Source organism: Bubalus bubalis, chromosome 14, assembly GCF_019923935.1.
Source record: "Bubalus bubalis isolate 160015118507 breed Murrah chromosome 14, NDDB_SH_1, whole genome shotgun sequence".
NCBI lineage: Eukaryota > Metazoa > Chordata > Mammalia > Artiodactyla > Bovidae > Bubalus > Bubalus bubalis.
The window spans coordinates 50,977,100-51,004,658 of record NC_059170.1 but is presented as its reverse complement, the minus strand read 5'-3'; the positions used below and the strand labels follow the sequence as shown (position 1 = coordinate 51,004,658).

At 40.5% G+C, this 27,559-nt stretch overlaps 1 protein-coding gene across 15 annotated transcripts in view; it reads left to right on the top strand.

Annotated features, from left to right (window-relative positions):
* Window positions 1–27,559, top strand: part of CACNB2 (calcium voltage-gated channel auxiliary subunit beta 2) — a 431,110-nt gene that overhangs the window by 273,611 nt on the left and 129,940 nt on the right. For 13 of the 15 annotated variants that reach the window (XM_044928076.2, XM_025264317.3, XM_025264319.3 and 10 more), the window contains one exon: window positions 20,601–20,720. In XM_044928076.2, the coding sequence (XP_044784011.1) occupies window positions 20,601–20,720 (120 nt within the window). Of the gene's footprint in view, window positions 1–18,769; window positions 19,285–19,318; window positions 19,766–20,600; window positions 20,721–27,559 lie in introns of those variants that run through there. The other 2 variants (XM_044928075.2, XM_006075934.4) reach the window with 2 other exon arrangements.

The following is a 27,559-nucleotide window of genomic DNA, read 5'->3' as shown; positions in this document are numbered from 1 at the left end:
ATGCCATGATCTTCGTTTTCTGAATGTTGAGCTTTAAGCCAACTTTTTCACTCTCCACTTTCACTTTCATCAAGAGGCTTTTTAGTTCCTCTTCACTTTCTGCCGTAAGGGTGGTGTCATCTGCATATCTGAGGTTATTGATATTTCTCCCAGCAATCTTGATTCCAGTTTGTGTTTCTTCCAGTCCAGCGTTTCTCATGATGTACTCTGCATATAAGTTTGACCCAGTAATCCCACTCCTAGGTATATACCCTGAGGAAATCAAAACTGAAGAAGACACATGTACCCCAATGTTCATTGTAGCACTATTTACAATAGCTAGAACATGCAAGCAACCTCAATGTCCATCAACAGGTGAATGGATAAAGAAGCTGTGGTACATATATACAATGGAATACTACTCAGCGATAAAAAGGAATGCATTTGAATCTGTTCTAATGAGGTGGGCCAAGCTAGAGCCTATTATACAGAGTGAAGTAAGTCAGAGAGATACTGATATAAAGTATATCTAAATATCATATTACAATAGTACAATATACTATCATAATATATCTAAAGTATATATAAATATCGTATGGTGCTGCTGCTAAGTCAGTCATGTCCGACTCTGTGTGACCCCATAGGTGGCAGCCCACCAGGCTCCTCTGTCCCTGGGATTCTCTAGGCAAGAACACTGGAGTGGGTTGCCATTTCCATCTCCAGTGTATGCGTGCATGCTAAGTCGCTTCAGCCGTGTCCGACTGTGCAACCTCAAGACCAGCAGCCCACCAGGTTCCTCTGTCCACAGGATTCTCTAGGCAAGAATACTGGAGTGGGTTTCCATTTCCTTCTCTAAAATATCGTATACTGACACACATAAATGGAATCTGAAGAGATGGCACTGATGAATTTATTTTCAGGGCAGCAATGGAGAAACAGACATAGAGAACAGACCTATGGACACAGTGAGAGAAGAGGAGGGAGAAGGGGAGATATATGGAGAGAGTAACATAGAAATTTACAATGCCATATGTAAGGTAGATAGCCAATGAGAATTAGCTGTATGACTCAGGGAACTCAAACAGGGGCTCTGCGACAGGCTGAAGGGTGGGATGAGGAGGGATGTTCAGGAGGGAGGGGACATGGGTGTGCCCATGGCTGTTTCTTTTTGATGTATAACTGAAAACCACAAAATTCTGTAAAGCAATTATCCTTCAATTCAAAAATTTTAAAAAGAAAAAAGAAAAGCTGTCATTATTTCCACTCTTTCCCCTTCCATTTGCCATGAAGTGATGAGACCGGATGCCATGATCTTAGATTTTTAGTGTTGTTTCAAGCCAGATTTTTTGCTCTCCTCTTTCACCCTCCTCAAGAAGTTCTTTAGTTCTTCTTCACTTTCTGCCTTTAGAGTGGTATCATCTACATATCTGAAGTTGTTGATATTTCTCCCAGCAATCTTGATTCCAGCTTGTGATTCACCCAGCCCAGCATTTTGCATGATGTATTCTGCATATAAGTTAAATTGTCCTCAAAAAAATTTTTATGTTTATAAACAGTATACACTAGGGCTCTGATATTAATTTGTGTTTTTCAGCTTATTAAAGAAGGCTAAAATTCTTAGGAAAAGGAAAAATGAGGGAGGGAATGAAGGAAGAGGAGAGAGAAAAGAAAGAAAAAGGAACGGAAAAAGACCACGTCCAGCCTCAGCCTGGATCTCCTATCTTCTAGCATCATCCAAATTTTGCGAGATTTTTTCAGGATAATTGTCTCTTTTGATGGACTTTGCAAATGCCCGTCACCCCAGGAACTGTTTTCCTCTTCACTTAGTGAGGTTTTCTTTCTCTGTACTGAAGATTTCTTGTTGAGTTGCGTGGTGTCTTTCCTCTGTTTTCTGAGACCATTGGATGGCGCAAGTACTGTTTTACCCATAATTAGATGCCCCACTGGGAAGAAATATAGATGCTATCTTATTGGCTAAACGTTCCACGGAACACCTACAAGGTCGCAGAATTTATCTTTGTACCTATGTAGCACAGGCTGCCGGAGAAGGCAATGGCAATCCACTCCAGTACTCTTGCCTGGAAAATCCCATGGACGGAGGAGCTTGGTAGGCTGCAGTCCATGGGGTCACTAAGAGTCAGGCACGACTGAGCAACTTCACTTTCACTTTTCACTTTCATGCCTTGGAGAAGGAAATGGCAACCCACTCCAGTATTCTTGCCTGGAGAATCCCAGGGACAGAGGAGCCTGGTGGACTGCCATCTATGGGGTCGCACAGAGTCGAACACAACTGAAGCGACTTAGCAGCAGCAGCAGCACCCTGTAGTACACAGAGTTTGATATGATAGACACACACTGTATTCATTTGCCCAAAATAACTTATCAAGTGCCTGATAAGTACCAAGGTGGGTGCCAGCTCATCAGTCAGGAGCAGAAGCTCCAAATATTAACACAGAAAGTCCCTGGCCTTGTGGTTAAGACCCTTCTCTGCTGGGGAAAGGATGACCTCGGTCCTTGTTGGCAGGAAGATCAATGGCAGACCAGTGGAGTGCATACCTTTATAATGACTGGGAAGGCAGATCTGAATTTAATTGTCCTCAGAGCTCTACATGAGAGCATGGCAGGGGGTAGAGAGCTGGCACACAGCCCCCAGGTCCCATTAGGCTTTCTGAAGGTGTGTGGTGTGAGTCAACAGCCAAGCCTAATCATTCAAGCCCCTGTTCATCACTCCCCACTCAGCAGACCTGGGTCTAAGAGTCTGCACACAGGTGGAGAGATGTATTCTGAGAAGGAGAAATATGAAAAGAGGCCCACGCAGTCCTGAGAAACAGGCTCATGACCATTTGGCCAGAGAATTCCAGGGTCTCTGGCACCGAGACCATGTAGAGCAACCTTGTATGATATAGTAGTCATAAAACAATTGTTGAATTATTTGCCTCTGTCATATCTGTCTCTCTCACTAGAATGTCGACCCCCTCCCCCCCCCCCCCCCCCCCCCCCGCGCCCTCACCAATCTTATCTTCTTCCCAGATGTACATATTACCAGCCAGGGTTCTTGGCCTCCTTAATCAATAGAGATTGATAAGAGGCCAGACAGGAAATTCAGGCAAGGCTTTCTTGGGGTCCACTGCTGCACCAGAGGGGAACAATAACAACAAGTTCCCTTGACCATTAAGTCCTCGAGGCAGGAGTGAGCTGGTTCCTTATATGGCCTGAGGGCAGGGGTGTGTCCAGGAGTCTGGCTGGAGGGGTAGCTTAGGTAGTTTGCCCACCCCTTAGGTGGTGGATTATGCAGGGGGCATGCGCAGTAGCCTGCTTTTTTTCCCCCCAGCACTCTGCTTTTGCTCCCAGCTCTCCAGAAATGGCAGTTGGATTTTTGGTCTTTTTGTATCTTCTTGTCCATAATTTGTCCTAACTGCAAAAGCACATGGTTATTTGTAGTCCCTTACAGCTTTCCTGGTGGCTCAGATGGTAAAGCGTCTGCCTACAATGCGGGAGACCCGGGTTCAATCACTGGGTCGGGAAGATCTCCTGGAGAAGGAAATGGCAACCCACTCCAGTATTCTTGCCTGGAAAATCCCATGGATGGAGGAACCTGGTAGGCTATAGTCCATGGGGTTGCAAAGAGTCAGACACAACTGAGCAACTTCACTCACTTCACAGTTTCTTTGGGCTTTCTAGGTGGCACTAGTGGTAAAGAACCCACCTGCCAATGCTGGAGATGCAAGAGACGTGGGTTCAATCCTCGAGTCGGGAAGATCCCTTAGAGTAGGAAATGGCAACCCACTTCAGTATTATTGCCTGGAAAATCCCATGGACAGAGGAGCCTGGCAGGCTACAGTCTATGGAGTTGCACAAGAGTCAGACACAACTCAGCACGCGCACGCTATAGTTTCTTTGTATTTTGTGGCTCGAGGAGACGTTTGTCCAGGTAAAAGTACTGCAGTAAAGGGTCTCAGGTTCCAGTCTGTCTCATACACACTGCTGTTGAGGACACAGAGGTGAAAAAAAATCCCTGCCCTTCTCTTGGACATTAGATTCTAATGTCTGTGGATGTTGGGGGAAGGGAGATAATATTTAGTTTTCTGCAATGTTATATTAAATGATTGTCATTTAAATGAAGTAGAAGACATAGGTGTATCTTTGGTTTGGAGCGCTTGAGGTTGGTGTCTGTTTTCACGGTGGAAGCCTCTAGCATATAACATAAGCATGCTGTAGCATCTGGGTAACAGTATCATCAGGCCAAAGGGCAAAGGTCAGCAGACATGGCCAGCAGTCACCAAGTCTTCCCTAATCTTTACCAAACTGTCTTCCTACCAAACTGTCAAGCCGTGTTTTCCCCTGCCTGATGGAAGTTTTATTATCATTTAAGTTCATTATACTTTGGAACTTAAAGCAAAGCATACAATTTCATGTCTTTTGGTCCATTCAGGCTGCTATTTTAAAATATCAGAAACTGAGTGGCTTATAAACAACAGAAATATCTAACAGTTCTGGGGCTGGAAGCCTGAGATCAAGGTGCTGGCAGAGTTTAGTTCCTAGTTCATAAATGGCCATCTTGTCACCAAGTCCTCACTTGGTAGGGGGGACAAGGGAGCTTTCTGGGGTCTTTTTACAAGGGCACTAATCGCATCATGAGGGCTCCTGCTCACGATCTATTTACCATCCCAAAGCCCTACCTCCTAATACCATCACCTTGGGGATCCAGTGTCAACATATGAATTTGGGGAGGATGCAAGCATTCAGCCTATGGCACCATGTATTAAATATTTGCAGTTTAAAAATGCTTTCTTATTTGTGAAAAATGAAATGTATAAATTGCCTTTTTAAAAAATGTTTTGGTTGTGCTGGGTCTTCAGTGCTGTGCTTGGGATTCCTCGAGTTGCAGGGAGTGAGGGCTACTCTTCACGCAGTGCGGGGGATTCTCACTGCACTGGCTTCTCTGATGCAGAGCACAGGCTCTGGGCAGTCTGCTTTCAGTAGCTATGGTACATGCTTTAGTTGCTCTGAGGCATGTGGGATTTTCCCAGACTAGGGATTGAACCCCTGTCCCCTATATTGGTAGGTGGATTCTTTTAACCACTGGACTACCAGGGAAGTCCCATGAATTGCATTTTACCAAGAGTCTATGTCCAGTGTTTTCTGAAATATTCTTAATAGAGTCTGGATTTTCTAACATTAATAATAATTAATAGAACCAATGGCATATTTCCAGCTAATCAATCTGAAATTTGCAGCATATTTTTAAACATGGATTTGTATGAACCAAATTGTCTCTAGTTCTTAAATCACTTCCTGAAGGTAGGTTAGCTGCTTAAAGGAGGCAGTAAGTGTTTTGGATCAGTAGGGTACTTTATTACTAACTACTACATACCAGGTCCTTTTTCAGCCAACTCCCTGATCGTGTAGCCTATTTTTAATATTAAATCTCTTTGAACCCAAGTCATATCTTTCTGGAAGGTTAGGCTTTGAGAGCAGTATATTAACAATGAATTACCAAATTACTGAGTCATTTGGCCTGCTTCAGTATCTCACCTAGTACCACAAAATTATTTAAGCAGTCATATGAGACAAGCCCAGTGTTTCAGCAGAAACTTCAAATAATTACTTTAACACATTGTCTACAGAGAAATGTAATACTTAAAAATGTTAACATTTCATGCCAAAGTACTTTTCTTTTCCTTTTTGTTTCTTACCTGATATAATTCCCACATCAACATTTACTCTATTTCTTTTCTTGTAATGTGCATCAAGAGTTTTTCAGAAGGTCTCAAGTTTTCTTCCCTTCCCCACATGCAAAAAACTTTCAAGGTTAAATTAACAAATTAGGGACAGTGTATATCTGCAAACTCTCTTTTTGCAACACCAAAAATATTTTCAGAGTGTTTTGTTGCACGGTTCATTTGCAACAAGAATGAGGTTTTTATTTCTAGTCAGAAAAATGGTAATGTTACAGAAAAAAATTTTTAATTAACCCCGGAATTAAAAAAATAATAGTATACTCCTATATTTTCTGTTATTTTTGTGTACTTCCAGAATTTTTACATACATGAATGTATATGATTATGGAAATGATTCAGGTTTTCAAATTTTCTTTACTTTTTTTTTAACCAAATATTATCACCATTAACATTTGCCTATAATGCCTTTTAGCCTTTATAACCATCATTAAGGTTGTGTCATAATGTAAGTGTATGAACCATAGTTTAAGAAATTTTATTCTTTTTTAATTAATTGATTATTTTAGTTATTTTTGGCTGCACTGGGTCTTCGTTCCTGTGCGCAGGCTTTTCTCTAGTTGCAGCAAGCTGGGGCTATTCTCCAGTTGCAATACGAGGGCTTCTCATTCCTGTGGCTTCTCTTGTTGCAGAGCGTGGGCTCTAGGGCACAGGGGCTTCAGTAGTTGTGGCGTATGGGCTTAATGGCCCCATGGCATGTGGGATTCTCCCAGACCAGGGATCGAACCTATGTCCCCTGCATAGGCAGGCAGATCCTTAACCACTGGACCACCAGAAAAGTCCAAGAATGTTTAAAGTACAATCATTAGTCTGGATACCTGTTAGTCAAGATACATATCTAGATAGAAACCAAAAGAACGTGATTTTCCCAAAGGGCTGTACTAAAGTAAAACAGACTGTCAACAGGATGTGGAAGTGTTGGTTGTAGTGTCTTCTCATAACACTATGAATTGGTATTTTGGCAACAGTACACATTTAATAAGGAAATGCATCTTAATTTAGTGATGCTGAACACTTTTTCCAGATGCTTATGACCAGCTGATTTTTTGGTGAATCTTGTATCCATGTCCTTTGTCTGCTTGTCTATTGTTCTCTTACTGTGTTTTGTACCAGTAGAATAACTGCTGTATGCACAGAAAATTTTAGAGGGTAAAATCTTTCAGGACTGAAGCCCTATCCTTTTCACAGCTCTGGGATTCCCTGGAGGATACATGTGCTGACTGTCCTTGAATGTCTATGGATTGATGGTTCATTGTCACCTCAGCAAATTTTCCCTGGAAGGCAGGAACCAAGATTCATTGTCTGATGGTTCTGCCACTCAAGAAAAGGCTCACAGCTGGGCATGCCATCTTTTGAGGTGACCTTTATTTAGTAGTAGAGAGCCTGTGAAGATGTTCCAGAGTTGTTTATTTGTCCAGCTATTACTTGAATTCCTTTTAAATATATGTTCTAAAATTGCTTGCAGAAATATCTTTTTCCTGTGCTGGCTTGATTTTTTTAAAATATTCCATCTTACTAGAAGTTATATGTATAGTCACGCTTTTTTCTGCTGTGAATTTAAACTCTATCCTCCTAGGACTGGCAGGGGTAGTGTATGAGAAGTAACAGTCTGTAAACAGTCATAGAATATGTCATATTTACAATGTATATTCAACCATCTGTAAGAAAATTCTCAAGAATATTCTTTCTAGTAGCTTTGACTTACTGTACTCAGATTGCATGGGGGCAATGAGTCTGAGGAGTATTTACATAACTTGCCTGTGGCTACACAATGAGTCATTAGCAGTTTTAGGATTGGAAATATAAGTCCCTGGAATGAGGGAGGAAAATTAATGGAAAAAGAAGCTTCATAGAAAGTAAGTGTTAATCACATTTTCAGAACGTAAAGTCTCTCTTACATTCCTTGGAAGAAGGATGCTATATAAATTTTAAGTATAATGTCTTCTCTTTTTAGTAGTTTGCTTGTTATGGAACATGTTTATTTAATCTACTGACTTAGAGTTGACATTTACACTAAGTTAATGAACTTGGTATTTATTGAGGTTTATGATAAAATTCCAAATATATCTTCAGGCTGAAGTTTTTGTTTTATTCTTCTACTCATCATAGCAAATATTTATTGCCATTAACTATGAGTCAGTAAGATTTCTGTGGGTGTGGTTTTTTTGGGGGGAGGAGGATTGGCCAAAAAGTTTGTTCTTATGGGAAAAACTCAAACAGATTTTTTGACCAACCCAATAGTAAGGAAAAGACATGAGAATATTTAGGAATGTTTTAAGAGTATTTGGAAACATTTAGGAATGCTAAAGAGGACCTCATACAGCAGAAAAGCTTCAAGATCTAGGATGTGAGAAAGAAAAGGCTCTCTTTCTCTGGTAACCCTAGTCATTCATTTAACCCATGTTTATAGAGCATCTGTTTTGTGCCACGCACTGTTCTAAGCACTTGGGATAAATGAGTAAATTAAACAGGAGAAAAGATCTATGCCTTCATGGATGTTATATTCTAGTGGAGGGAGAGAGACACTAAACAATAAACATAATTAAACTATATTGTATGTTAGAAGGTGAAAGCTCCATTTTTAAAAAGTAGAACAGGCTAAAGGAGATTAGAGATGCTGGAGGGCTTGGGGGATTGCAATTTTAAATAGGATGGTTAGGAAAGTCCTCATTGAAAAGTCACCAAGACTTCCCTGTTGGTCCAGTGGTGAAGAATCTGCCTTGCAATGCAGAGGACATGGGTTCAATCCCTGGTCGGGGAACTAAGATCCCACATGCCTCAAGCAACTAAGCTGGCACACCACAACTAGAGAGCCCGTGTGCTGCAGCTACTGAAGCCCGCATGCTCTGGAGCCTGCATGCCACAACTTCAGAGTCCATGTGCTTAAAGGAAAGATCCCATGTGCCACAACTAAGACCCTTGGTGGGCTAATTAAAAAAAAAAAAAGAAAAGAAAGGATGCCAGCTGAGAAAAGACTTAAAGGAGGTGATTGTACTGTGACGATCTAGGGACAAAGCTTTCCTGGTGCCTATGAGGAGCTTCAGTGAGGTTGAAGCAAAAAGGAGGTGGTGGGAGAGGTGATCCAACCAAGAAGACTCAGAAAGAACAGCCAATAGGTAAGAGAAAGACCACGAGAGAGGGGTTTGGGAAAGCAACTCTGAGAAAGTGAATGATAGGATGGGTGCTGTGCTGAGCTGCTTCAGCCACGTCCTGTGTGGCCCTATGAACCGTGGCCCACCAGGCTCCTCTGTCCATAGGATCCTCCAGGCAAGAATACTGGAGTGGGTTGCCATTTCCTTCTCCAGGGGATCTTCCCAGCCCAGGGACTGAACCCAATTCTCCTGCATTGGCTGGCAGATTCTTTACCACTAGTGCCACCTGGGAATCCTGATGGCATGGTGGGGGTGGTGGTGGTGGTGGTGGTTTAGTTGCTAAGTCATGTCTGACTCTTGCGACCCCACGGACTATAGCCTGCCAAGCTTCTCGGTCCATGGGATTCTCCAGGCATGAATACAGGAGTGGGTTGCCATTTCCTTCTCCAGGGAATCTTCCCAGCCCAGAAATCGAACCCAGGTCTCCTGTATTATAGGCAGATTCTTTACCAACTGAGCTTCAAGGGAAGCCCTGAAAGGATGGGGAGTGATATTAACCTACCAAGTAAGATGAGCACTGAGAATTGACCATTGGATTTAACCATTTATTGCTGATGACCCTGAGCAGTTTTGAGGGCAGTGGTGGGAGAGAGTAACTTTAAAAAAGACCCATAAAGAAGAATTGAAGTGAGCATGAGCTTTTTTTTTCCTACAAAGGAGAGCAAAAAAAAAAAAAAAAAAATGAGGTAGAAACTGGCAGAGAAAATGGAGTTCAGGGGAGGTCTTCTTAGGGAGAGGAAATAATAGTATGTCATCTGCATATAATGACAGATTTTCCTCTTTCCTTTCAGTTTACACACTTTTCTTTCATTTTCTTATCAGATTTCTGTGGCTAGGACTGCCAATACTGTTGAAAAGAAGTAATGAGAGTGGGCATCCTTGTCTTTCCAGATTTTAGGAGGAAGGCTTTCAGCTTTTTATTACTGAGTATTCGATTGGTTTTGGGTTTGCCATTAATAGCTTTTATTATGTTGAGATACATTTCCTCTATACCCACTTTATTTGGTAAGAGTTTTTAATCATGATTAGATGTTATCTTTTATCAAATGCTTTTTTTTGCCTCTATTGAGATAATCATGTTGTTTTTGTCTTTTCTTTTGTCGATGTGGTGTATCACATTGATTACACAAAGGGAAATAATAGTATGTGTGTATGCTGAGCAGACTCAGTAGGAAGACTAAAGGTAGTGATGTTCACTCAGCGTTTATGGCTGTATCCATACTTGTCATGAATTCCTATACTGCAAATTTCCTGCAAGTGGTTCATTCACTCATTTTTTCTCATTCAATTTTTTTCATCAATATTTTGAGAAAGTTCAACTCTCCCAAGCCACTATTTTTCTGCTTCTTGCCTATTCATTTCCTTTCTCATGAATGAAAAGTGAATTTTTAAAGAAGTTATATTAGCATGAAAAACATTTTCCATTTATTACTATCAGTAGATATAATAAGCCTAAAAAACTACCCCAACACACACACATGAATACTGTAATTATGAAGAGAAATTACTTATCCTATGCTTGAAATCCAAAACTCACAATAATATGAGAATTCCCATCTAATATTCAGATCAGATCAGATCAGTCGCTCAGTCATGTCCGACTCTGTGACCCCATGAATCAGAGCACGCCAGGCCTCCCTGTCCATCACCAACTCCCGGAGTTCACCCAGACTCACGTCCATCAAGTCAGTGATGCCATCCAGCCATCTCATCCTCAGCCATCCCCTTCTCCTCCTGCCCCTAATCCCTCCCAGCATCAGGGTCTTTTCCAATGAATCAACTCTTCATATGAGGTGGCCAAAGTACTGGAGTTTCAGCTTTAGCAACATTCCTTCCAAAGAAATCCCAGGGCTGATCTCCTTCAGAATGGACTGGTTGGATCTCCATGCAGTCCAAGGGACTCTCAAGAATCTTCTCCAACACCACAGTTCAAAAGCATCAATTCTTCGGCGCTCAGCCTTCTTCACAGTCCAACTCTCACATCCATACGTGACCACAGGAAAAACCATAGGCTTGACTAGACGGACCTTTGTTGGCAAAGTAATGTCTCTGCCTTTGAATATGCTATCTAGGTTGGTCATAACTTTCCTTCCAAGGAGTAAGTGTCTTTTAATTTCATGGCTGCGGTCACCATCTGTAGTGATTTTGGAGCCCAGAAAAATAAAGTCTGACACTGTTTCCACTGTTTTCCCATCTATTTCCCATGAAAATAGATGCCATGATCTTCGTTTTCTGAATGTTGAGCTTTAAGCCAACTTTTTCACTCTCCACTTTCACTTTCATCAAGAGGCTTTTGAGTTCCTCTTCACTTTCTGCCATAAGGGTGGTGTCATCTGCAAATCTGAGGTTATTGATATTTCTCCCGGCAATCTTGATTCCAGTTTGTGTTTCTTCCAGTCCAGCATTTCTCATGATGTACTCTGCATATAAATTATATAAACAGGGTGACAATATACAGCCTTGACGAACTCCTTTTCCTATTTGGAACCAGTCTGTTGTTACATGTCTAACTGTTGCTTCCTGAACTGCATACAAATTACTCCAGAGGCAGATCAGGTGGTCTAGTATTCCCATCTCTTTCAGAATTTTCCACAGTTGATTGTGATCCACACAGTCAAAGGCTTTAGCATAGTCAATAAAGCAGAAATAGATGTTTTTCTGGAACTCTCTTCCTTTTTCTATGATCCAGTGGATGTTGGCAATTTGATCTCTGGTTCCTCTGCCTTTTCTAAAACCAGCTTGAACATCAGGAAGTTCACAGTTCACATATTGCTGCAGCCTGGCTTGGAGAATTTTGAGCATTACTTTACTAGCGTGTGAGATGAGTGCAATTGTGCAGTAGTTTGAGCATTTTTTGGCATTGCCTTTCTTTGCGATTGGAATGAAAACTGATATTTTCCAGTCCTGTGGCCACTGCTGAGTTTTCCAAATTTGCTGGCATATTGAGTGCAGCACTTTCACAGCATCATCTTTCAGGATTTGGAATAGCTCAACTGGAATTCCATCACCTCCACTAGCTTTGTTCGTAGTGATGCTTTCTAAGGCCCACTTGACTTCACATTCCAGGATGTCTGGCTCTAGGTGAGTGATCACACCATCGTGATTATGTGGACCATTAAGATCTTTTTTGTACAGTTCTTCTGTGTATTCTTGCCATCTCTTCTTAATATCTTCTGCTTCTTTTAGGTCCATACCATTTCTGTCCTTTATCGAGCTCATCTTTGCATGAAATGTTCCTTTGGTATCTCTGATTTTCTTGAAGAGATCCCTAGTCTTTCCCATTCTGTTGTTTTCCTCTATTTCTTTGCATTGATCGCTGAAGAAGGCTTTCTTATCTCTTCTTGCTATTCTTTGGAACTCTGCATTCAGATGTTTATATCTTTCCCTTTCTCCTTTGCCCTTCACTTCTCCTCTTTTCACAGCTATCTGTAAGGCCTCCCCAGACAGCCATTTTGCTTTTTTGCATTTCTTTTCCATGGGGATGGTCTTGATCCCTGTCTCCTGTAGAATGTCACAAACCTCATTCCATAGTTCATCAGGCACTCTGTCTATCAGATCTAGGCCCTTAAACCTATTTCTCACTTCCACTGTATAATCATAAGGGATTTGATTTAGGTCATACCTGAATGGTCTAGTGGTTTTCCCCAATTTCTTCAATTTAAGTCTGAATTTGGCAGTAAGGAGTTCATGGTCTGAGCCACATTAGCTTTCTCAAAATGGTTCTTTGTGAAAGTGTCAAATTTTACAAATATTGGACAGAAGCTCTTCTACAAAACATAAATACCCATCATACCCTTGGTTCGAAGAATAATTGAGTGTAAGTGTTTTAATGTATTGTAATGTAATGTACTCTGAAAAATATGTAAGTCCCATCACTGAGCCTTGGACCTACCATTTATACTTTTTAATAATTTTAGTTTCAGTGCCACTACAGTGGTTCCTATTGAACTGAAAGATTACTCAGGAGACACTTGAATTCCAGCCAGCTTCAGACAAGAGTAGCTGCCAGAGAGGCTACTGAAGACCAGCTTGCCAAACTTATGTTCATTTTCAGGGAAAAGGGGAAGTTTTCAATAGCCAGTTTCTTGACTTCCATTGTTTTCCTATTCTAGTTACCTACTTTCCATTGTAGATAAGTAACAAAAAGAATGCTTTCCAGTTGAGATGCTCTGAAGTGAAGAAAATTTCAGGGTAGCAGGCACATTGTCACAAAATTGTGTTACACTGATGAATGAGAAATTATCTGTTTCATTGCACCTTCATTGTGCCTTTGGGAAGATAAAATTGGAGAATCTGTGAAGGTGTGTGTGTGGAGTGGTTGGAGGGGGAGAGTGTGTCAGAAGGGAGGGGAGAAGGGAAGGGGAGAAAGGGAGTGGGGAGAGTGCCAGGTTCAGCAAAGATAGAGCTAAGAACTTGAAAGTCGTCATGACAAATTAGGACCTTTAGAAATGGTTATGTGTGTGCCTGGCAGACAGAAACATGTTTTCTATAGCACAGGAAACTATATTCAATATCTTGTAATAACCTGTATCGGAAAAGAATCTGAAAAGAATATATATGCACACACACACATATACACACAGCCACACACAAACACAAATATATACCCACATATTTGTGCTCAGTCATGTCTGACTCTTTGCGACCCCATGGACTGTAGCCCACCAGGCTCCTCTGTCCATAGGATTTTACAGGCAGGAATACTGAAGTGGATTGCCATTCCCTTCTCCAGGGGATCTTCCTGACCCAGGGATGGAACCCGCATCTCTTGTCTCCTGCATTGGCAGGTGGATTCTTTACCATAGCACCACCTGAGAACCCTATATATATACACATACATATAAACATAATATATATAAGTGAATCACTTTATTACACACTTGAAACTAACACAACATTGTAAATCAACTATACTTCAACTTTTTAAAGAATTTTTTAAAATGTATTTTTGATTAACAGAAAGATGAGTTGCATGTTAGGATCTGTTCTGGCTTTTAATTTTCTGAACTGATTGCATGTATGGAACTTAAATTTAGATTGCTAAAGGTTGACCCCTATCTCCGTCAGTTTTTAGCTTTGTAACCTCTCTCAGGTAACTTCTCTATGCTAAAGTTTTTTCATCAGTGAAAAATGGAGAAAAATTAATGATTAAATTATGTAATATTGGCGAATCCACACAGTGCCTAGTACAGCATAGGCATTCATTCAAGATTAGCAGTTATGTGAATCCCCTGATGGCCCATTGGTTAAGATTCTGCACTGCCCATGCAGGGGGCATGGGTTCGATCCCTGATTGGGGAACTAAGATCTCACATGCCCCATGGTGAGGCTAAAAGATTTTTTTTTTTAAATAGCAATTGTTATTATCACTTGTCTACATTGTCTAACCTTAATAAATTGACTGCTTGAATTCACATAATATAGAAGAGTCTCAAAAACATCCTGACATTAGCCTTTATGAGATAGCCCTTAATTTAGAAGGAAGAAAATGAGAGAATTCCCTTTAAACCTTAGAAGACTTGATTTTCCCCATAATGTGGAATTTACTGACAACTTAAATGCCACTTCTAATTTAGAAAATCAAACTTGTGTAAGCAGTTTTTCTGCAAGGTCATGCCACATAAATGAAGAGATTCCCAGAGTACACATTCCACATGTATTACCTACAGAGAGAGAAAGAGGAGGAAGCTTAAATAAACACACCAGCAGAATAGCACATTAGCGTCCCTGATCGTGCTTCATTCCTTGTCCTCAGGGCCTTAGCATATGCCATTCCCTCTCCTATATTGCTTTTCCCAGCACATGCCAAGGCTGACTTGTTTTTTCTTTATCTTTTGGGGTATTTCAACTTAAATATCATCTCTTATGATTATCTTATCTTCCCAATTAAAGTCATATCTTCCCACCATCATTCTCTCATCTCAGCCTGTTCACTGTTTTCTCCCTGTAATTATTTTAATTGACCGTCTTCACTAGAATGTCAGGCTTCATGATGGGAACAAGGTCATATTCCTAGCATTTAACTTACCGTTATAGGACTTATTGTCCCAAAGTATTAAGTACTGAATAAAAGCTTGTGGTGGGTGTTTTGGTGTTTTGTTTTGTTTGGGGGCAAACTATAATGTCTTCACCAGTACTTATGAAACTTATACAGAGTTTACAAATTTTCCTGTGCTCCTGAGAAAATTGAAGCTAATATTTTAACTGATACTTAGTCATAACAGATTGAACTTGCATAGATTTATTACCATCACCTCTGACACTAGTTTCAAGTTTATCCAAATGGCAGGCCAGTCACATCTGAGACTTTCATGACTGAATGGTTTTGAATAGTAACTTTTGACATTGGCAAACCGAAGTAAACAATATTAATGAAAATGGGCTTCATCTCAATAACTTGTGTCATTTTTGAACTTTGAGTCAAGAACTCTGATTATCAATAGGCAATTTATGGTTTTGTTCCTAAAGAAACCAACAAAGCAGAGGTCAGCAGTTCATTTTCTTAGAGACATTCAGATGACTTCACAGGGAAAAAGTTAGTTTTTCTAAAACTATGAAAAGAGATGACAGTATGAGAAATGAAAGAATCATCTCCCCCAGCCAAGACAAACATATGATACAAGACAGAAGAACCCTTTTCGTCTTAGTCTTTGTCCTTGGAAGTCTATCCCATTCTGCTTTTTTTCCCTAAAAGTTGGCCTGATCAATAAGGAAATGGATTGTCTATCTGTGCCATAGAACAGGGGTTCCCAGCTTCCAGGATCTAATGCCTGATGGTCTGAGATGAAGCTGATATAATAATAATAGGAATAAAGTGCACAATAAAGGTAATGCACTTGGAAGTGAAAGTGTTAATTGTTCAGTTATGTCTGACTGTTTGCAACTCCATGGATTGTAGCCCACAAGGCTCCTCTGTCCATGGAATTCTCCGGGCAAGAATACTGGAGTGGATAGCCATTCTCTTTTCCAGGGGATCTTCCCGACCCAGGGATCAAACGCAGGTCTCCTGCATTATAGACAGATTCTTTACCACCTGAGCCACCAGGAAAGCCCTTGAATCATCCCCAAACCATCCTGCCCTCAGTCCATGGAGAACTTGCTTCTGCGAAACCAGTCCCTGGTGCCAAAAAGTGCTGCTGCCACAGAAGATCAGGGGGAAGCAATTGAAGTCCACTGTGCCACTGACTTAGCATTGTCCTATATGTGAGTCCTGTACATTTGAAATCTTGAGTGTCTGAGATGGGACGCACTTCGATCTACAATCAAGGTAACCTCGGGATACTATAAGGAATTTGATTTTGCCCAGGAGCATTGCTTTAGGCTTCATATGAAGATTTCCTACAGGAATAGATGACCCACTTGGGATCCAGGAAGCCATTCCTCAATAGACTAACGACTCTTACCCTTTTGGTTTTAAAAGAGGAAGTACAAGAGCACTCAAGAAAGATGTGAAAATAGACATGGAAATAGACATATGATCAAAACAGTAGAGTGCAGCATGAAAAAAGCCAACTTTATAAATCCAAGAAAATGTGTTAAAGGAAAAAGGCAATGCTTTGTGTGCAAATATTTGACATAAATTGGAAAACAACAGAAACTGAAGAATAAATAGAAGCATCAATTAATCCAATTAACTAACGTTTCCTGTAAGTAAAGAATGCACATTTGGAGTAAAGGTCCTGAGGAGATAAGTAAGTGATCTCAGATGAGCTATTGTTAGATATTAGGAGCAGGTTGCATTTTGGAACTGTATGATGAGGAATGAGAATATTAAGATATAGAAAAGGAAATCTGAGATGTACCTGCCAGGGCAAATATTACAAAAGTTCAACTAATCGTACTTAAGGAACCCAAGAGATCAGGGGTACAGCTTGTGATGAACCTCATTTGGATTTACGAAAATGACCGCCAGCTCTTCCTGACAGAAGGCAGAATGACCCAGAAAGTCCTTATGGTCCCAAAGGCAAAAGCTTAATTAGATACACCACTTCTAACTGCATAAATCAACACTTCCTAAAGGAAGGAGATTAATTGTAAGGCACACGTTGGGAGGGTGACTTTTGAAAATGCAAGAACTCTGGAGGCTAAACTACGCTACCATTTAATAGTGAGGCTTTTTGGGTGGGCAAATTTCAGGCAGAGATTATTTGTGTCTCTCTTCATTCTACGATGGATACATGTAACTTCTATAATTAAAAATATTTTGAAAGTGTAGGCAATGGCACCCCACTGCAGTACTCTTGCCTGGAAAATCCCATGGACGGGGGAGCCTGGCAGGCTGCAGTCCATGGGGTCGCTAAGAGTCGGACACGACTGAGCGACTTCATTTTCACTTTTCACTTTCATGCATTGGAGAAGGAAATGGCAACCCACTCCAGTGTTCTTGCCTGGAGAATCCCAGGGATGGGGGAGCCTGGTGGGCTGCTGTCTCTGGGGTCACACAGAGTCGGACCCGACTGAAGTGACTTAGCAGCAGCAGCATACTTCACAGATCCAAAGAATGAAAGCCACGAGGACATCAGTTCAAGTCACAGCTCACATTGTAAAGTGGTCAGAGGTTAATATATTGTTGCAGATATTCAAAAGATCATTGCCAAAACTCAATGCAGAGGGTATTTTACGCTGCTTACTTATTTCAACCTGGTAACAGGTCTCAAAATGACTATGTAATTAAAAGCGTCATCTGATTATAAGCAAAGGATTTTTAAATCTTTGTTCATAGTGGAATAAGATCACACACAATTGTGTGTGGGTGTGTGGGTGTGTGTGTGTGTGTTACACTCTTCCTCTCATTATGGGCTTGTTAATAGGAGAAATTTGTATCCTCCCTGAGGTGTGACCTGACCGTGTGGGGGGCCTAATGTCCTTTATGGGATATAATTGTGCTTCCTGGTAATTTTCTACTATGCTAGTCCTGCTGTGGGCATTCCTGATGGCACCATGTTTAAAAAAAAAAAAAAAGACCCTGCAATCCAGGAGACACAGCTTCGATCTCTGGGTCAGGAAGATCCCCTGGAGAAGGAAATGGCAACCAACTCCAGTATTCTGGCGTGGGAAATCCCATGGACAGAGGAGCCCGGTGGGCTACAGTCCATATGGTCACAAAAGAGTCAGACACGACTGAGGGACAAAACAATTCCTGCTATAGGAACCCCTCTGAGAAAATTAGGATTACCCTAGCATGTGTGTTGGTGTAGAAAAACTCCCATCACCCTGTGAATTTTACAAGAACCAAAAAATTGCAATGCATTTTCTGTGTCCCATGCATTTTATATTCACTTGATAAAAATATAAGTAATCTATTAATTTATGTTATGATACCACAGTGAGGGTGCATTTGATCTACAGTGTTTATTCTAGAGCCTCTCCTGTATTTTCTATTTAAGTCATGAAGATTGGTCTTAACCTAGAAATGAAAGGAATAGGGATGGGGAGAAGGGAGAGGGTGGTGGGGTGGAAGGAGGGAGGGGAAAAGTAAGGAAGATTTTCTTAAGAATGCTTTCTTTCATTTGCACGAGACTTTACAAAATAATTGCCCCCCCCAAACAAAACATAGTTTAGAATGCAGTGATAGAATTTTATGTTTACTTTAGGAAACCTGGAAGTGTGTACTTCTTCATAAACTTTCAAAAAAGTAATCCCATTAATATTGGAAATGAATAAGTATGATTCTTTCCCAAGCCTCAGTCACTTTATTTATAAGAAGAGTTTGGACTAAATGGTTCTATAAATATTAACTCCAGCTAATAAATCAACCAAGCTTTTACATTTGTTCCTAATTGCTGTGATAGCAATTCACATGGTTATTTATCCCAGTGACTTTATTTGGAAGGGTAGTTGCTCAGTTGGAGAAGCGGTTCAAAGTCACTTTGAGCTCCGTTAAATTCATTGCTTAGCGGTGTGGTTACTTTCAAGTCCTATTTCAGCGAGCAAATCTCTCTCTTGCATTTTGTTTAGGAAATGGAGCCATCAAGAGCGGCTTTATATTGAATGGATGAGCATGATTTGATTTCGATTGCCCAACAATATCATATATCATATGTATTATGTATGAATTGTCCTATGGCATAGGATATACTTTCCGCAGCAGATTAATGGAAAGATATCGTTAAGAGGAAAAGAAAAAGGGAGAGTACAGGTTTCATCTTTGAGACGTTTCATCTGAAATAGAAGCATGTCAAACATCCCAGGTGCCTGTTACTATAGAATCAAAAAGCCCTTTCCAGCTGTTTACACTTCAGATGCAAAATGGCAATTTGACAGACTAACCGGGTGATGTGAGCGTCTGCGTAAAAAGGCTACAGACGGAGCATGCCCAGTGCGGTGAGCGCGTCCTCCGCCCTCCCCCTCCAGATCTCTGAAGATAAGCCTTGAACTTTGCACTTGCAAATGTCACTGCATACGTTTTGCACTAGGTTGGTTGGTTGTTTTTTTTTTTTTTTTTTTTTTTCTCTCCCCTTAAGGTTCTCTCACAACTAATGTCTTTGAACAATCCAAGAACAGGGAAGATGAAAGGGTCATAAGATGCGTGAAGTTTAGGACGAGTTGATGCCTGTCTTTGGATGCGCTTGAAGTGTTATCTTTAAAGCAATCGAAAGCATCCAAGTGTTTGTTTCCCCTCCCCACTGGGATGGGAAAATAAGAATCTCTTTGGATTGGAGTCCTCCGGGGTAGGAAGTGAAAGCCCCGGAGGCAGAAAGGGACGGAGAAGCGGGGGTTTGCCCAGAGCATGGATGGGAACCGAGCAGGGTTTCTGCGGGGCTCAGCGCGCACTGAGGATCGGTGCCCGCGGCTGCAGCTGCGGACGGGAAAGGCGCTGTCTGGCTGATGAAGGCCACCTGGATCAGGCTTCTGAAACGCGCCAAGGGAGGAAGGCTGAAGAATTCGGATATCTGTGTAAGCTTCAGGGCTTTCGTAGAGGGGAGACGTTATTTTGTCGTTGTTTCTGTCGCTGGTACAAGTGAGGGCTGTCTGGGGCTCCTGTGATTAGTAATATGATGCTGATTGCGAAAGAGGGAGCGGAAGAGAGTCCTCTAATCCTCTAGCTCCCTTTCCTCTGCGGTGGTTTATCTCCCTAGGAGCTCCCCCCGGGCAGGTGTTTTCCCGTAGACGCCTTTGATGAAATATCCACTTAAAGGGATTGAAAAAGATGTTGCTTAAAGATTGAGGGAAGCTGGCAGCTGTTGCCTTACAATTTTGTCAGAGGAGGCATTGGGTGAATACAGAGGTACCAAAGGATGCTTAAGATCAAAGAGAGGGTCATCTATGGTAGTGGCGTGTCAGAGAGTTCAAGTTGATAACTCCCTTGACTTTATGTTTGTTGTTGTTGTTTTTTTAGCCTATCTTCTTCCTAATTGTAAATTCTCAATGTAGCTGTGGACTGTTCTTGAAGCTCTCCTTGAAAACGGTGTGTGTGTCCTTCACTGCACTGCACCACAGTCGGTCTAATGATGAGAGAACTTGTTCTGGTTTCCACAAAGGCTCCTAATTGGACCATAAGACTTAGGAAGGAAGGGTATCAATAACTTGGACGGCGTAACTCTCCTAGTGAGTGGTCTGCAAACCAAAGCTGGATGTGTGTAGCTGGTTTGCCACCAAAATGGATTATTTTTATTCCTCTTTTCAGGAATGGACAGCACAATCTAGAAAGCTAACTGCCGTGTCAGTGAGACTTTTCTGTGGCCAGCATCATAGACGGAATCTCTTTTAAAATGTCCATTTTCCTCTCCAGGGTTCGGCAGACTCCTACACCAGCCGTCCATCCGATTCAGATGTTTCTTTGGAGGAAGATCGGGAGGCAGTGCGCAGAGAAGCAGAGCGACAGGCCCAGGCCCAGTTGGAAAAAGCAAAGGTAAAACCCTTCCTTCTCTGCCAAGCTCTTTGTCCATTGTGCTGAGTCCATGGTGGGCCACCTGCGGAAATTCCTTCTGAAATGTACATCTGGTCTGTTACCCTGCTTCCTTGATTGGCTGTAAAGAGGTACAGGATGTGGAATGTATTGTCTTCCCTTGGTAGAAAAAGGCAGTGTAATACATGAGTGGTCTTGCCTTTTATGTTGTTTTATAGTCCAAGCAACTTGTTTCCATGGGTGGATGGTTTATTTAGATGCAGAAAAATGATCCCTGAATATACAAAGAGGAAAAACTGGCTTCTAATAGGAAAAGGATTTACTTTGTTTTGTTTTGTTTTTTCAGGAAACCATTTCTCTGCTTAGAAAAACAAACTTTCTTCAAGCTGATGTTTATTCTCTTAGACTTGAACAATCTTTCCCCTCACTTTTACTCCTTAGGTGTTTTATAATGGTATTTTTCTTATATTAAAAAAAAATGGATTGCATTATGCTTTTCAGAAAGAAAGCAAGAAAGGATTTTATTAATTAAAGATGTCCCTCCCTTTGGAGCTCTTTCTTCTCTATCCTGTGATAATTAAGTGGAAGGGGGACTGGAAACCAGATATGAAACATAGAAGTACAGAATTTAGCTGAGACTGTTTCATTTCACACATTGCCATGATTTGGATTCTTTCTCCCCTGCAGTGGTTCAAATAGCAGCTATTTCTAAAGCATAGACTGCTGTTGTTCAAGTTCAAAGGGCCTTGGTGTGTGTGATACTTGGTAATTTTTAAATGAACCTATTTTAACGAGGTCATTGGTTTTCTTTTGAAAAAAAATCACTGCTTTGAAAAAAGAGTAAGTGTTGATCTTGCTAAAAAAAAAAAAAAAAATCCAGGGTAACATTAGAATACTTCTGCTGGCTGCTTCGTCTCCAAGATGAGTAAAATCTCTGTGTGTTGCTATGGGAATCATGGCTTGGAGATGCTGGTTTGAATACATGGACTGCCCTTATGTAATATTCATGACCTCTAGCCCAGCTGCCATAGTAGTTTGCAGAGGAGCTGCCAGGAGACCTTGACTTAAAAAAAAAAAAAAGTACTTCTGGACATCAAAACCGTGTTCTCACCTCAGCGGGCAGGGAAGTCATCTCCAGGTGTGACAGTCTTGACTGCAAGAGGACTCATAAAGGGCAGAAGCAGAAAACTGATAAAGCAAGGTGTGGCCCCGTTGCCACAAACAATCTGCTCTGCTGAAGTTAACCATTTAAAACATTATGATGTGACAATATGGGTGAGAGTGGTGGACATATGCTAAGTGAAATCAGCTGATCACAGAAGGACAGACGCTTTATGATTCCACTGATAGGAGATATTAAAGTAGTCAAGGAGGAAGGCTCAGAAGGGAGGGGATATTTGTGTGTGTGTGTGTATATATATATATAATTCTGTCTGATTCCCGTTGTTGTACAGAAGAAACCAACACATTGTAAAGCAACTATCCTCCAATTTAAAAAAAAAATTTTAATAAAAGAATAATAAAGTAGTCAAACTCCTAGAAGCAGAGGGCAGAATGATGGTTTCCAGGGACTGGAGGAGGAGGAAATGGGGAGATTCCGCAGATAGAAAGTTTCAGTTATATAAGATGAATAAGTCCTAGAGATCTCTTGTACACCATTGTGTCTAGAATATAGTACAGGCAACAGTTCTGCTCTTCATTTAAAAATTATTAAAAGGATAGGTTTCTTGGTAAATGTTCTACTGCAATAGAAAAATTACCAAGTTGAAATTAATGAATGTACAACCAATGAAGTTAATTGCCCCAAATTTGTCTTGTAGCTAATATATGATGCAATTTAGAATCTTAATTCTGCATTCTATATTTTGCACCAGGGTGCCAAAGGAAAAAAAAAAAATAAAGTCAAGGAAAAAAAACTAAATAACAGTTTGTATTCCAGAAATAAGAGTGTTCTATTTGCACTTGTTTATTCATGTGATTTTTCACATGCTAAAATTAAACAGTTTCTCCGGCTCATATCCCATCATCATACAATCCAGTGTCTTGTAGGTTTGCTTTTCATCAACCACAAAGTCTTTAGTTATCTGTTGGTGCATTTTTGTCTCTCACTGCTATTTAAGTCCTGAGTTCAGTGACACAGCTGCATAGAACTTTTTTTTTGTCTTAATTGGAAAATAATTGCTCTACAATGTTGTGTTTGTTTCTGCCATAAAACAACTCGAATCAGCCATAAGTATATTCCCACCCTCTTGAGCCTCCCACCCACTGCCCCCATCCCACCTCTCTAGGTCATCACAGAGGCGGGTTGGGCTCCCTGTGTTATATGGCAGAACTTTTTAGTATCTTTCAACCCAGTATGGATCATAATGTTTTCTTTAATCAAGCCAGATTTGTGTTACTTGTCATACAGACTAAAACATTTATAGATACAAGAGAAGTAGAAGATGAAAGAAAATGAAAAGAATTTAAAACAAAAGCAAAATAATTGAAGGGCTATATCCTATGTTTAATGAAAACAACTTACATTCATTTTTATTCTTTAAAATTAGGCCAATTATCTTAAACCTCTGGATTCAAATATATGAGTTACACTAAAGTGAATGAGAATTTGAATATGTTCTGAAAGAAGAAACAAAGAGTAGGATTTAAGTGTACTTCTGGTTAAAATCATGGTTTGATAGGTCTGATTTCTTAATTCTGATCTCTTTGAAGAAGGTATACAAAAAAAAGGATCATACATGGGTCATTCATTGGGCTGTTTTTAATCTATTTTCCTCCTCCAATATATCACCATGACTTTGCGGGATCTATTTCAAAATGAAACCTTAAAGTTCAAAAATATATGAAATCATTGTTTACTTTTAAGATAATTTTAAGCACTTTTTCCAAGCATTTTGAAAGACGCAAATGTTTTTTACATTTATTTTGTGCCTATTATAACATCCTTCAAGTAGAAAGCCTTTGTATCTTGGTGCTTTTAACTCACCTACCCTGCAGATCACTTGCCATAAGTGTGTGCAGTATCAAAAATACTGATCTTTCAACCAGAAACAATCATGGAATCATAATAAAGACAGACGAACTAAAAAAAAAAGCCTGTGCAAGTGCCTGAAATAAACCTCAGTGGTATTTTCAGACCCTGGCACTCTGTAAATATGAAATATATTATCCATTAATTGCCTTAAGAATACGCCCATGAAATAAGGTGATTGACAAGTAATGAAACTAGAGAAAATAGCTTTTGAAATTAACTGACCTACATAGGATTATATAACCTGGCCCTCTGTGCTTTGCATAAACCCCAGTACTTTTCACTACTGCTTTGTTACAGCTTCTCTTAAACTAGTAAACTCTACAGTGAACAGATTCAATATTTATTTTGAGGCAAATAACTCACATGACCTTGTTCTTTAACTTGATGTTTTCTGATCCCACATGCACATTTCGATCTTGTTCAGGTTCTCTGTACTTTGAAGAGCCTGCCCTATTAAATCTGGTCCTTTTTGATATTGCCTTAAAGGCAAATAATATAGGAGCTTAATTTATTCCCACATTGATCTTTTTAGTAGAACAGCTTTACTGAGATATAATTCACTCATTTAAAGTGTAACGTTTTGGAGACTTCACTGGTGGTCCTGTGATTGACTTCACCTTTCAGAGCAGAGGGTACAGGTTCGATCCCCGGCAAAGAGCTAAGACCCCACATGCCTTGTGGCCAAAAAACCAAAATATAAAACAGAAGCAATATTGTAGCCAAGTGATCCAGCAATCCCACTGCTGGGCATACACACTGAGGAAACCAGAAGGGAAAGAGACACATGTACCCCAATGTTCATCGCAGCACTGTTTATAATAGCCAGGACATGGAAGCAACCTAGATGTCCATCAGCAGATGAATGGATAAGAAAGCTATGGTACATATACACAATGGAGTATTACTCAGCCATTAAAAAGAATACATTTGAATCAGTTCTAATGAGGTGGATGAAACTGGAGCCTATTATACAGAGTGAAGTAAGCCAGAAAGAAAAACACCAATACAGTATACTAACGCATATATATGGAATTTAGAAAGATGGTAACAATAACCCTGTGTACGAGACAGCAAAAGAGACACTGATGTATAGAACAGTCTTATGGACTCTGTGGGAGAGGGAGAGGGTGGGAAGATTTGGGAGAATGGCATTGAAACATGTAAAATATCATGTGTGAAACGAGTTGCCAGTCCAGGTTCGATGCACGATGCTGGATGCTTGGGGCTGGTACACTGGGACGACCCAGGGGGATGGTGTGGGGAGGGAGGAGGGTTCAGGATGGGGAGCACGTGTATACCTGTGGCGGATTCATTTTGATATTTGGCAAAACTAATACAATTATGTAAAGTTTAAAAATAAAATAAAATTTAAAAAAAAAAAGAAAAAAAAAATGGTCCACACCAAAAAAAAATCTTTGAAATAGTAAATAAAAAATAAAATGTACAATTCCATGGATTTTAGAATATTTAGTGTTGCAACCATTACTGTAGTCAACTTAAGAACATTTTCATTGTCCCCCTAAGAAATCTCATGTTGTAAATTAGCAGTCACGTGCTGTTCTTCCCACCCACCTCAGCCCTAGGCAACCACTATTCAGTTTCCTGTCTCCATAGATTTGTTGGTTCTGGTTACTGCATATAAATGAAATCATGCAATAGGAGATCTGTCGTGATTGGCTACTTTCATTTAAGTAACATTTTCAGCATTTATTCCTGTTTTCGCATGTATCAGCACTCCATTCCTTTTCCTTGACAAGTAATATTCCATTGTATGCATTTATCACATTTTATTTACTTGTTTATCAGTTGGTGGACATTTGGGTTGTTTCCATCTTTAAGCAAGAACTGGAAAAGGTCAGTTTTCATTCCAATCCCAAAGAAAGGCAATGCCAAAAAATGCTCAAACTACCACACAATTGTACTCATCTCACACACTAGTGGAGTAATGCTCAAAATTCTCCAAGCCAGGCTTCAGCAATATGTGAACTGTGAACTTCCAGATGTTCAAGCTGGTTTTAGAAAAGACAGAGGAACCAGAGATCAAATTGCCAACATCTGCTGGATCATTGAAAAAGCAAGAGAGTTCCAGAAAAACATCTATTTCTGCTTTATTGACTATGCCAAAGCTTTTGACTGTGTGGATCACAATAAACTGTGGAAAATTCTGAAAGAGATGGGAATACCAGACCAGCTGACCTGCCTCTTGAGAAATCTGTATGCAGGTCAGGAAGCAACAGTTAGAACTGGCCATGGAACAACAGACTGGTTCCAAATAGGAAAAGGAGTATGTCAAGGCTGTATATTATCACCCTGCTTATTTAACTTATATGCAGAGTACATCATGAGAAACGCTGGGCTGGATGAAGCACAAGCTGAAATCAAGATTGCTGGGAGAAATATCAATAACTTTAGATGCAGATGACACCATCCTTATGGCAGAAAATGAAGAGGAACTAAAGAGATTCTTGATGAAAGTGAAAGAGGAGAGTGAAAAAGTTGGCTTAAAGCTCAACATTCAGAAAACGAAGATCATGGCATCCAGTCCCATCACTTCATGGCAAATAGATGGGAAAACAATGGAAACAGTGGCTGACTTTATTTTGGGGGGCTCCAAAATCACTGCAGATGGTGACTGCAGCCATGAGATTAGTTATGACCAACCTAGACAGCATATTAAAAAGCAGCGACATTACTTTGTCAACAAAGATCCGTCTAGTCAAGGCTATGGTTTTTCCAGTAGTCATGTATGGATGTGAGAGTTGGACTATAAAGAAAGCTGAGCACCAAAGAATTGATGCTTTTAAACTGTGGTGTTGGAAAAGACCCTTAAGAGTCGCTTGGACTGCAAGGAGATCCAACCAGCCCATCCTAAAGGAGATCAGTCCTGAGTGTTCATTGGAAGGACTAATGTTCAAGCTGAAGCTCCAATACTTTGGCCACCTGATGTGAAGAACTGACTCATTGGAAAAGACCCTGATGCTGGGAAAGATTGAAGGTGGGAAGAGAAGGGGACGACAGAGGATGAGATGGTTGGATAGCATCACTGACTCAATGGACATGAGTTTAATTAAACTGGGAGTTGGTGATGGACAGGGAGGCCTGGCATTCTGCAGTCCATGGGGTTGCAAAGAGTTGGACATGACTGAGTGACTGAACTGAACTGAATAATGCCGTTATGAACATTCATGTAAAAATTTTGCATGGACATTGCTGGGTTCTAAAATCATCATTTTTTTATTGAAAGGTTTTTTTTTTTTCTTTTCCCTTTCACTTCCCTCAAAATGATCTTTCCTCTGTGCAGAGATTCTGAGTTGAGAAATCTGGATGTGGAAGGCACTGAGGCAGAAATGAAATAGGTTTGGTGTGGTATGCTTAGATAAATGAATTAATGTGAAATTTTAAGTCAATTGTTCTCTTACCAGTAAATATCTATTGTATTGAAGTGTATTAGTCACAGTTGATGGGTAGAAGAGGCATTGAAAGGCCAGAACCATAAGGAAAAAACAGACAGATAAGCAAAATATCTCTGCAGAAGGCTTCTAATATTTGTTCAGGGAGAAAAGTTGTGGCCTTAAACCACGCTAGTCAGAAGCAGAGTAGAAGTATTTCGGTCTCCAGACAGACTGCCCCCAGCTGGCAGGAACAGAAAATTCTTCTTGGGGGTGGTGATGGCTTTAAACTATACCTTCCAATATGGATAGATGCAGTTTAGGTTGTAAAGTAGAAACTGGGGAGTGGACAAGAAGGAAAACTTGATAAGCAATGTGAAGAATGGCCAACATTAGGAAAGGCTTGGCAGTCAGAAAAC